Below are 12,472 nucleotides of genomic sequence, written 5' to 3'. Positions count from 1 at the left end.
CCAAGGCCAGCATAGTTTAACACATGCTAAGGTGGAGTTTCTCAGCTTTCCAGACGAGTGTAAACTCAGTCACTGATTCCAGATGTTCAATAAATAAACGCTTTCCTCTGGGACTTCTTCTTCCTGGTATCTGTGGTTGTACACTTATTCCTTATTCTACTTTGGAAATAGGATTGGTCAGGGGAGAGGCAGAGTTTAGTTTCAAGTCCTTCTGAGAAATGAAAATACTCAATTTTATATTAACAGTTTATCAGACACTTCTAATTTCTGAGGTCAATGTAACAATAAGAAGTCAGGGTAGTTTTTACAGGTTTTAAGTTTTTTTTTAATTTATTTTTTAAACAGTGTTCCAATACAGCTCACATGCATAGGTCATGTTATTTATGTAGGCTGTGACTATAAGTCCTTTGGCTATTTTGAGTTAAGTTCTGTGGTATTTGTCTTTTGGTCCATGAGGGCCTTAAGGTGTCAGGAGAGTTAGATGTGTTTACTTAGATGCCCTGTTTAAGGGGCAGGGAAGGGGGGGGGGCATCACTTAGCTTTTGGCTTTTCTCATATCTGCCTTTCCCAGTTCACCCCCAGTGCCTAGTAAGCCAGGGCACCCATCGCACGGCTCCTTATTTAAATACAGATGCATTTGCTCTCTTAAGTCCTCCTCCCTTTCTACCTTCAGACCACCCTGCTTGATCCAATGTGCGTGACACATCCTTGCTTGACAAAAGTTATTATCTTAATTCTAGAGATGAGCTGAGAGATTTACTCTAAGTGTTTCTATTGTGTCAATGCACTCCGTGACTGAAAGTAACTTGTGGGGGAACTTAGAACTTGCAGGTTTGTTCCAAAGCTGAGGGAAGTCAGGGCAGGCTCTCAAGGCAGGAACCTGGAAGCAGGAACTTACCCAGGAACTAACCTGAAGCAGAGCTTGCTCAGCCTGCTTGCTTACAGCACCCAGGACCACCTGACAGAGGCGGTACCACCCACAGTGAGCTAGGTCTTCCCATAGGGGATCCAGGAGAGACAGCTAAAAATTAAGAGCCATTTGAGGGGTAATATGGAGGCCTAACACAGTGGAAGCTTCTTAAAGCATACACATATGTGAAAATGATCTAGATAAAGCTGTCAACTAATGGAGGAAACAACCCCAGCTGGCTATCTCTTGTCACCACCAAATGAAGCTTCTAGGCCAGGGATTGGATTCCATCTAGCTGATATTGGCCCCATGAGAATCCTCAGACAGCTCAGGCTGTTGCTAAGACTGTAAGTTGTTCTCCACAGACTGATAGCAAGGCCCCATTGCTGAAGACAACACACACACAGAACTCATTGAACATGGCGATAGCAGGTAATGGTGAGGATGTGGAGAAAGAGGAACACTCTTCCACTGCTGGTGGGATTGCAAGTTGGTACAACTACTCTAGAAATCAGTTTGGTGGTTCCTCAGAAAGTTGGACATTGTACTACCAGAGGACACAGCTATTCCATTCCTGGGCATATATCCAGAGGATTCCCCCACAATTAATAAAGTCACATGCTCCACTATGTTCATAACAGCCTTATTTATAGTAGTTAGAAGTGAAAAGAATCCAAATGTCCCTCAACAGAGGAATGGATATAGACAATGTGGAACATTTACCCAGTGGAATACTGCTCAACTATTAATGAATACATGAAATTCTTTTTGGTTTTTGTTTTTTTCTAGACAGGGTTTCTCTGAGTAGCCCTGGCTGTCCTGGAACTCACTTTGTAGACCAGGCTGGCCTCGAACTCAGAAATCCGACCGCCTCTGCCTCCCAAGTGCTGGGATTACAGGCGTGTACCGCCACCACCTGGCTGAATTCATGAAATTCTTAGGCAGATGGATGGAACTAGAAAATTACCACCCTGAATGAGTTAACACTTGGTATGTACTCACTGATAAGTGGATATTAGCCCAGAAGCTTGGAATACCCAAGATACAATTCATAGACCAAACGAAGCTCAAGCAGGCCTTTTTTATCAAAGGGAGGCGAGGCCCTTGGATCTGAGAAGGCTGGATGCTCCAGTATAGGGGAATGCCAGGGCAGGGTAGTGGGAGTGGGTGGGTTGGTGAGCAGGGAAGAGGGATGGAATAGGGTGTCTTTGGAGAGGAAACTAGGAAAGGGGATAACATTTGAAATGTAAATAATGAAAATATCTAATAAAAAAAACCCTACGGGTTTGAGAAAAAAAATGATATTGTCTTGGTCTGCTAAATTAAAAAGCATACTTATATCAGTCATATAGCATAATGTTTAGTGCAAAGGAATTATTTAATAGATGTATTTCTCATTTTTCCAAAAAAAAAAAAATAATCCAGCCATTGTATAACTGCATTCACAGTGTAATGAGCCTGGGGGACTGTATGCCTAATCACTAAGGAGGGGGAAATGAAGATTCCAGCCTTTTACTTTGTATCTTTTATACCTGAATATTTTATCATGTAAATTCATTAATGTGTAATTCCTTTGGGAGGGCACGCGTGATCATGAGTGTATTCGAGCCAGAGCTGTAGCTCCATCTGCATCAACTAAGTGTCTTCCCACTTGAGTCGTGAGTGACATAAGCTTGTTCCTTCTTACTGCTCTTATTTGCCGTTGCCTGGAGGTCATACAAGAAAAAGAAATGGCTATAAATAGTGGAAAGGATAGGCAAGTGGCTATTCTAAGGTGAAATGCTGGTAATTTATGGTATTCTGGATGGCCAAAGAGAATTTCTTGAACAAAGGTGGGAACATGATATCAGTATGTATATATTCCATACATTTACATTTTTGTGAAGGGCTTAGAGGGTAAGTCTGCTTTTTAAATATCTTCACTGTTAAATGATATTTATAGTATATATTAATGTACAGTTATATCGCCTCCCCCATGTTCAACTTGATTTCTCTAATGGTCAAATTAAAATTAAGGAATATAGAAAAATAATAGATAAGAAGGGAGGTCCCAGAAAGAGATGGCAGTTGACAGTGGAAGAGAGAACAAATAAAGGGAAGGTGGCAGCACAGAGAAAATGGTTTTCTTTGTTAAGATTGTGAGGAAGGGGCTGATTCGGGGCAGGAAGTGACACAGGCCTTTGTAGCAGATGCTCCTGGAGAGTAAGCACGGTGTACTTTGTCTGTGGCTTAACCATTACTCTACATTGGAACTGCTCTGGTGTTCTTCTCCCTTAATAGGGCACAAGACTGAGGTACCAATGGCCCCTTTTGTATCCCAAGTAGTGTCACAGTGCATAGTCTGTGACTTCTCCAGTAAAAGTTATTGATGAAACAGCAGCATAGGAAGATGATAAATTCTGCTGGACTCAGTGACTTACTGGATCTGGAGGCAAAATTCTGCAAGAATTGCCCTATTATGGTTTCACTGTTTAAATAATCTCTCACTAAGTAATGCCAGGTTAATGCTACCGTTGTAGGAGAATAAATAGGTTTCTCTCCCAAGCTTTCAGGGAAGGGAAAATGGCTGGTACTCTTGAATGTGGTGTGCTGAATGGGGACACTGTCCTCAGCATTGAATAGAGTCACAGTGGACATGGTCAGTATGGCTTGAGGTGGGAGTTGGGGGAGATTGCCTGGTTTCATTCTCATTGTTTGAGTTATCTCCGGAAGAAGGGGAAGGAGAGGACAGGCCAAGGCACAAAGCACATTATGGTGTCTGGCATATGTCCTTCCTTCCTTCCTTCCTTCCTTCCTTCCTTCCTTCCTTCCTTCCTTCCTTCCTTCCTTCCTTCCTTCCATCCATCCATCCATCTGTAGTGGCTATTCCTGGTTGTCAACTTGACTATATCTGGAATGAACTACAATCTAGAATTGGAAGGCTCACCTATGATCCTAATCTGGAGGCTCAGAAATAGAAGTTTCTGACCTGGATCTTGGCATGGAGATCTTGAAGCATAGTGGCTATGAAGGCCAGAAGATTAAGGCAAGGAGATATCTGAGTTCAAGATCATCTGGGATTAAAGGCATGGAGGCATACATGCCTTTAATCTGGGCCACACCCTCCCTGGAGATCTATATAAGGACATTGGAAGAAGGAAGATTTACTCACTCTTCTTGCCTGCTTGCTTCATGGGACTGCTAGATCCTTGGACTTCAATCCACAGCTGCTGCTAACCATTGTTGGGGGAGTTGGACTATGGACTGTAACTCATCGACAAATTCCCTAACTATATAGAGACTGCCCATACATTCTGTGACTCTAGAGAACCCAAACTAATACAGAAGTTGGTACCAGGAGTGGTTCTAGAGGAGCAGAAGTATAAGGATGAATGTTTCAAAATTTTGGAGTTGGTTGGTTGATCCACTAGCACCTTCAACTACTGAAACCTCTCCAGATTCTCTCCCTCCTGGGAGCTCGGAGAATATGGAAGACCCATGGATGAAACTATATCTCAAGCTTAAAGAAGCTAATGCCTTTGATTATCTTGATCAATTAGGTGATTCAGTGGTATAAAATACTTTCTCCAAGTTGGGGAAAAATCGGAAAATGATTTTGCTGGCTGGTTGATCTTAGCATCTCGGGGGTGGGGTGGGGTGGTGGGGAAACAATGAAGGAAAGGAATAATCAGACTTTCCGGGGGCTGTTGGAAACTGGTCCTGAATCGACACTGATCCCAGGAGATCCCAAGAAACATTGTGGCCCTCCAGTTAGAGTAGGGGCTTATGGAGGACAGGTGATTAATGGAGTTTTGACTGATGTATGACTCACAGTAGGTCCAGTGGGTCCCCCAACACATCCTGTGGTCATTTCCCCAGTTCCAGAATATATAATTGGGATAGATATACTCAGAAATTGGCAGAATTCTCACACTGGTTCTCTGACCTGTGGAGTGAGGGCTATTATGGTTAAAAAGGCAAAATGGAAGCCTTTAGAGTTGCCTCTGCCAAAGAGAATAGTGAATCAAAAACAATGTCGTATTCCTGGAGGAATTGCAGAAATTACTGTCACAATCAAGGACTTGAAAGATGCAGGGGTGGTGGTTCCCACCACATCTCCCTTTAACTCTCCCATCTGGCCAGTGCAGAAGACAGATGGATCATGTAGGATGACAGTTGACTATCGAAAATTAAATCAGGTAGTAACTTCAGTTGCAGCTGCTGTACCAGATGTAGTTTCGTTACTTGAGCAAATTAATACATCTCCTGGAACCTGGTATGCAGGTATTGACCTGGCAAATACCTCCTTCTCAGTACCTGTCCATTAGGACCACCAGAAGCAATTTGCTTTCAGTTGGCAAGGCCAGCAGTATACCTTACAGTTTTGCCTCAAGGATATATTAACTCTCCTGCCCTGTGTCATAACTTAGGTAGAAGGGACCTTGATTGTTTGTCTCTTCCACACAATATCACATTGGTGCACTATATTGATGATATTATGCTGATTGGACCAAGTGAGCAGGAAGTAGCAACCATTTTGGATTCATTGGTAACACATATGCGTATCAGAGGATGGGAAATCAATCTGACCAAGATTCAAGGACCATCTACTTCAGTGAAATTTTTAGGAGTACAGTGGTGTGGGGTATGCAGAGATATTCCTTCTAAGGTGAAGGATAAGTTATTGCACCTGGCCCCTCCCACCACCAAGAAAGAAGCACAATGTTTAGTGGGTCTATTTGGATTCTGGAGACAGCACATTGCTCACTTAGGTGTGTTATTCAGGCCTATTTACCGAGTGACTCGGAAAGCTGCTAGCTTTGTGTGGGGCCCAGAACAGGAGAAGGCTCTTCAACAGGTCCAGGCTGCTGTGTAGGCTGCACTACCACTTGGACCATATGATCCAGCAGACCCAATGGTATTTGAGGTGTCGGTGGCAGATAGAGATGCTGTTTGGAGCCTCTGGCAGGCCCCTGTAGGTGAATCACAAAAGAGACCTTTGGGATTTTGGAGCAAAGCTCTACCGTCATCCGCAGACAACTACTCTCCCTTTGAAAAACAGCTCTTGGCCTGCTATTGGGCCTTAGTGGAAACTGAATGTTTGACAGTAGGACACCAAGTTACTATGCAACCTGAACTGACCATGAGCTGGGTGTTATCAGACCCTCCAAGTCATAAAGTAGGGCGTGCACAACAGCAGTCTATTATCAAATGGAAGTGGTATATACATGATTGGGCCAGAGCAGGTCCTGAAGGCACAAGCAATTTACATGAAGAAGTTGCTCAGATGCCTATGGTTTCTACTCCTGTTACAATGCCATCTGCTCCCAAGCATGTGCCCATAGCCTCATGGGGTGTTCCCTATGACCAGTTGACTGAAGAGAAGACTAGGACCTGGTTTACTGATGGCTCTGCATGTTATGCAGGCACCACCCAGAAGTGGACAGCTGCAGCATTACAACCCCTTTCTGGGACAAGCCTGAAAGATACAGGTGAAGGAAAATCTTCACAGTGGGCAGAACTTCGGGCAGTACACATGGTATTACAATTTGTTTGGAAGAAGAAATGGCCAAATGTACGATTGCTCACTGACTCATGGGCTGTAGCCAATGGATTGGCTGGATGGTCAGGGACATGGAAAGATCACAATTGGAAAATTGGTGAGAAAGGCATCTGGGGAAGAAGTATGTGGATAGATCTCTCCAAATGGGCAAAGGATGTGAAGATATTTGTGTCCCATGTAAATGCTCACCAAAAGGTGACTTCAGCTGAGGAGGAGTTCAGTAATCAAGTAGATAAGATGACCTGTTCTGTGGACAGTCAGCCTTTTTCCCCAGCCATCCCAGTTATTGCCCAGAGGGCACATGAACAAAGTGGCCATGGTGGCCGAGACGGAGGTTATGCTTGGGCTCAGCAACACGGACTTTCACTCACCAAGGCTGACCTGGCTACAGCTGCTGAGCCCCAGATATGGTACCATTCCTCGAGGTGACCAGCCAGCAACCTGGTGGCAGGTTGACTATATTGGACCACTTCCCCTGTGGAAATGACAACATTTTGTTCTTACTGGAGTAGATACTTATTCTCGTTATGGATTTGCCTTTCTTGCACGTAATGCTTCTGCCAAAACCACCATCTGTGGACGCACAAAATGCTTTATCTATCATTATGGTATTCCACACAGTATTGCTTCTGACCAAGGAACTCATTTCACAGCCAGAGAAGTGCGACAGTGGGCCCACAATTATGGAATTCACTGGTCTTATCATGTTCCCCATCATCCTGAAGCAGCTGGTCTGATAGAAAGATGGAATGGCCTTTTGAAGACACAGTTACAGCGCCAATTAGGTGGCAACAGCATGGAGGGCTGGGGCAGAGTTCTTCAGAAGGCAGTATATGCTTTGTGCATTCAATATATGGTACAGTTTCTCCTATAGCCAGGATCCATGGGTCCAGGAACCAAGGGGTGGAAAAGGGAATAGTTCCACTCACTATCACTCCTAGTAGCCCTCTAGGAAAATTTTTGCTTCCTGTCCCTACAACTTTAGGTTCTGCTGGCCTAGAAGTTTTGGTTCCAGAGAGGGGAGTGCTCCCACCAGGAGCCACAACAAATATTCCATTGAACTGGAAGCTCAGATTTCTCCCTGGCCATTTTGAGCTTCTAATGCCCTTAAACCAACAGGCTAAGAAAGGAATAACAGTGTTAGGAGGGGTGATAGATCCAGATTACCATGGGAAAATTGGATTGCCTCTCCACAATGGAGGTAAGCAGGATTATGTCTGGAGTGCAGGAGATCCCATAGGGCGTCTCTTAGTACTACCATGTCCTGTGATTAAAGTCAATGGGAAACTACAACAGTCTAATCCAAGCAGGATGACAAAGGACATAGACCCATCAGGAATGAAGGTATGGGTCAATCCTCCAGGAAAAGAGCCAAGACCTGCTAAGGTGCTTGCTGAAGGTGAAGGAAATACAGAATGGGTAGCAGAAGAAGATAGTTATAAATACCAGCTAAGGCCATATAACCAGTTGCAGAAATGAGGATTTTAAGTAATATGAATGCCTCTATTTTATTTTGTTAAAGATACATTTGTCTTTCTTCCAATTCCTTTAACATCAATTGGTATTAAAACACTAAAAGAATGTTCTCAAGGGACATTGCCCCTTTGTAAATTTACAAATGTGTTTGCGATTGTACGAGGAATAGTTATATCATGTTAGGCATATTCATGACCTTGTTATTGTTTCATGTGGACATGAGATATTATTTGTGTCAAGTTGACAAGGGGTGGATTGTAGTGGCTATTCCTGGTTGTCAACTTGACTATATCTGGAATGAACTACAGTCTAGAATTGGAAGGCTCACCTGTGATCCTAATCTGGAGGCTCAGAGATATAAGTTTCTGACCTGGATCTTGGCATGGAGATCTTGAAGCATAGTGGCTATGAAGGCCAGAAGATTAAGGCAAGGAGATATCCAAGTTCAAGATCATCTGGGATTAAAGGCATGGAGGCACACACGCCTTTAATCTGGGCCACACCCTCTGCTGGAGATCTATATAAGGACATTGGAAGAAGGAAGATTTACTCACTCTTCCTTGCCTGCTTGCTTCGTGGGACTGAGCAACTGCTAGATCCTTGGACTTCAATCCACAGCTGCTGCTGACCATTGTTGGGGAGTTGTACTATGGACTGCAAGTCATCGACAAATTCCCTAACTATATAGAGACTGCCCATACATTCTGTGACTCTAGAGAACCCAAATTAATACACCATCCATCCATCCATCCATCCATCCATCCATCCATCCATCCAGGTTTTTGAGAAACGGTCTCCCAGAACCCATGCTGGCCTTATCTTGCTTGTATAGCTGACCTTGAGCTCCTGATCTTCTTGAATCTACTTCCTGAGTGCTGGGATTACTGGCTTGGACCATTATTGTTGCCCTAATATATGGGACGTGTGCGTGTGTGCGTGTGTGCGTGCGTGCGTGCATGCGTGCGTGCGTGTGTGTGTGTGTGTGTGTGTGTGTGTGTGTGTGTGCACGTGCACGTGCGCGCCCTCTAAATCATAGAGACCCTTAGCTGATGTGCTGAAGACTTGGGCTTAGCCTTTAGGTAATGAAGAGCCATTGGAGGATTTAAGCCAGCATGGGATTTTACTTGGAGAGAGGACCTCTTAGTGGCTGTGTACAACATGAGTCAGTGGTCTCAGAGAATGGAACCTGAGCCAGGGCTGGACAGGAGGGGCACCAATAATTAACACTGAGGAGGCATGGGGCATTGTTATCAAGTGGCTAGTGGGAGAAAAGAGAGAGTGACTCCCAGGCTTGTTTCTAGTGGGTAGGCTGACACAGGCCAGGAACTGCCTTGAGGTGGGGCTGGAGAGTGAAGTGGGGTAGCAGTGGGCTTGGGGAGAAGGTTGAGCTAGTTTCAGATGTGGAATCAGAGTGGTTAGGTGGATGCTGTAGATTGGTCAAGATGAAATCTAAGGAGTTAAACTCCCAGTGGTTGGGAATTTTGGATGGATGAGAGACTAAAGCAGTGGTCCTTGCCCTTCCTAATGCTGTGACCATTTAATATACTACTCATGTTGTGGTGATGATCCCCAACCATAAAACTACTGTGTTCACTACTTTATAACTATAATTTTGCTACTGTTATGAATTATAATGTAAAATGTTTTGGCAGATAAAAGTTTACCAAAGGGGTCACAGTAGGTTGAGAGCCTGCAGGTCTAAAGACTAGCAATCAATGTTGACCTGTACACACCCATTATAATGAGCACAAGAACCTGCAAAGAATCTAGAAGAGGAGGAAAACCAGATGAGAAGACATTTCTGGAGGCTGTGGAAGTTTCTTGAATAAAGAGCTGTGTCAAACCTTCAGAGATCAAATACAATACAGAAGGAATTGTCCATTAGATTGGAGAGTTATGGGGTTATTGGTGACTTTGGCAAGAATTTCAGGGGAAAGATAGGTGTAGGAAAGAGAAAATTTCAGGAAAGAACAAGCATGAGCTGAAGTGGAGATGTAGCACATGTGGAACTGGGGTGTTGGGGAGATGGTATAGATCAGTGGTAAAATTTGGCCGGACAGATTCACTGCACTTCCTGGGGACTGAGCTCGGCTCCTGGCACTCAGTCATGCCACTAGTAACATCTACAGCCCAGCTCAAGTGAATCCTACACCCTCTTTAAGCCTCAAAAGACAGGCAGACAGACTCAGAGAGAGAGGGGGGGGGGGAGGGAAGGAGGGAGAGAGAGAGGAGGAGGGAGAGAGAGAGAGAGTAGAAAAAGGGAACAAAATGATAGATGTTCCATGATTCATCTGGGCATTGGTTCCAGGACTGGAGGGGACCAAACTCCACAGTACTCAAGTCTCTAGTGTCAAATGAGCTAGCACTTGGATCTTATGACCTATAAAAATCTCCTGCCTACTCTAAATCATTTCTAGATTTTATTTCTAATACTAAATATATAGTATAATTTATATACTGTGCCAGTATTTGTTATATTATGTCCCTCTTAGGAAATAATGGCAAGGAAAAAATCAGTATGGATTTAGTATGGAAATAATTTTTTTCAAAAACTTTAATTGTTTGAATTTAGAGATGTGGGATTGCATTGGATTTTTTTCTACATAAAAACTCATTATGTTCCCTATTTTATAGAGACTAGTGTGTGGCTCTTTGTGATGATTATTGCATGTGTTTATTATAGGTATCATTACCAAGGCAGATGTAGAGTTTTCAGATACTTTAAAAAGCAGTGGTTTGAAATAGCCTTGTCCTTAGAACTGACTGCCCTCTCCAAAGGTCAAAGGGCACACTGATGAGTCTAGTGAGAGTCCAAAGTAGACTCCTTAATGATTTAATCCTAAAGGGCTCAATTGAATATTTTCTAATTTCTACTTCATTTCTTCCCAGAGGGGTTGTTAGGGCTGTTCATTCTTCTCAGGTGTATCTGATAGTGTGCCACATTTAATTCCTTGACCCTGCATTTCATTGCAGGGACTGAGGATGCGGTGGGTCCCGAAGGCATGGAGAAATTCTGTGAAGACATTGGTGTTGAACCAGAAAATGTAAGTCTGCCTTTGGGACAGCGTGGAATAGCCTTTCTTTCTTGCCTTTATTTGTCTTTTGCCAAGTAAAACAGTAAAACAAGATATAATTGTGTTTTGGTTTGTGTGAGGCCAGCTAAGAAATATGTTCTAATTCTAGTTTGATTTGAAAGTGCAACGTTTTCTCTCCCTCAGCACCTCCCCTTCCTTTGTTAGAGACAGGGTTTGTCAGTGTATGCCAGGCTGTCCTGAAACTTGCTGTGTAGACCAGGCTGGCCTCAAACTTAGAGATCCGCCTGCCTCTGCTTCCCAAGTGCGGGGATTGAAGGCATGTGCCACCACTGCCCTGCCTGGTTTCTTCCCTTCAAGTGTTGTACTGTAACTGTGGTCATTTCCTGGGTTAGTTTCTTGTACATTAAGTGATTAATTCTGATGTATAAGAAGGATGTGGGCACAGGTACCCACAGCGCCAGATGAACCGTGGGTACGAGCCACCCACCGTGTGCGGTGTGCCTTCATCCCTCCGTAGCTAGTCCCGCTTAAAAAAGAGTTCCAGCTTTGAAGTAATTATTCATAAAGGTGAGTGGGTGGCAATTACCATACATTTTCCACAGGTCTTTCACTTCTAATTGAACTTAACTCAAAAAACTGACTGATTTTTAGTATGAAAGTGCTAAATATTTCCCTCAGAATTTAGAATTTTTTAATATATGCTTAATTATTTTTGCCTAGTTCTCTGCATCATTGTCTATCTTGCTCTCACATAACATGTTTTACTAAGGTGAAAAATTAGACCTGTGTCCTGGCTCGGCTCATAAATGATGCAAGTTGGTTTTTCTCCGGCTGCCAGTATAACATGGCAGACCCTAAGGGTTTATGGTCTGGAAGAGGTCTCAAGGGACTGTCCCTTTTAAAGACATCTGGTGCCCACCAAGTATACTGTGCTTCTGATGAAAACTGGGAATTGAGGTTTTACACCTCTGGCTTTCCTTTTTTTACACCTCTGGTTTTACACCTCTGGTTTTCCTTTCCTGCCTTGCTGGCTGCTCCCTCCCTCCCCACAGTGTCTCCCAGGGAAGAGGAAACTTTTGCAAAGAACCTTTAGGATGTGTTTCATTATGTAGACTTTTGTTTTGAAAATTTTAAAAATTATTTCAAGGTGTTTTAGTATTTTGGTAAATTATTTACCTTGGTCTAAACGTTTAGAGAGGAGCAGGTCATCAGTGTCTGACGTGGTGGCCTCTGTTGTGCAGGGTCGATGGCAGCCGCTGGCTTTCAGGAGGTGTCAGCAGAGTGGGAGGGAGTTGGCCTGGCAGGGGTTAGAGAAACTGACAAAGAGGAGATGGGAGAGGGCCCTGAGAGTGGGACTCCAGCATTAGGCGGTAGGATCTGAGGCCCAGCTGAACACCTCACTGAGGCAGAGAGCCTGCCTCCACGTGGGTGGCCTGGCTTTGATTCTGACTGGAAAAGGAAAGTGCTCGAAGCTCCTCACCAATAACAGCTCTTGAGAAAAGGCAGCTA

The 12,472-nt window shown here is 43.9% G+C and overlaps 1 protein-coding gene across 6 annotated transcripts in view; it reads left to right on the top strand.

The window, feature by feature from the left end:
• Positions 1–12,472, top strand: part of Dcun1d4 (defective in cullin neddylation 1 domain containing 4) — a 72,216-nt gene that overhangs the window by 35,040 nt on the left and 24,704 nt on the right. For all 6 annotated transcript variants that reach the window (XM_052198655.1, XM_052198652.1, XM_052198651.1 and 3 more), the window contains one exon: positions 10,902–10,972. In XM_052198655.1, coding sequence (XP_052054615.1) covers positions 10,902–10,972 — 71 coding nt within the window. The remainder of the gene's footprint in view (positions 1–10,901; positions 10,973–12,472) is intronic.

Source organism: Apodemus sylvaticus, chromosome 11 (genome assembly GCF_947179515.1).
Source record: "Apodemus sylvaticus chromosome 11, mApoSyl1.1, whole genome shotgun sequence".
Taxonomy (NCBI): domain Eukaryota; kingdom Metazoa; phylum Chordata; class Mammalia; order Rodentia; family Muridae; genus Apodemus; species Apodemus sylvaticus.
Note: the sequence above shows the minus strand (reverse complement) of the source record. Positions and strands in the feature narration are given on the sequence as shown.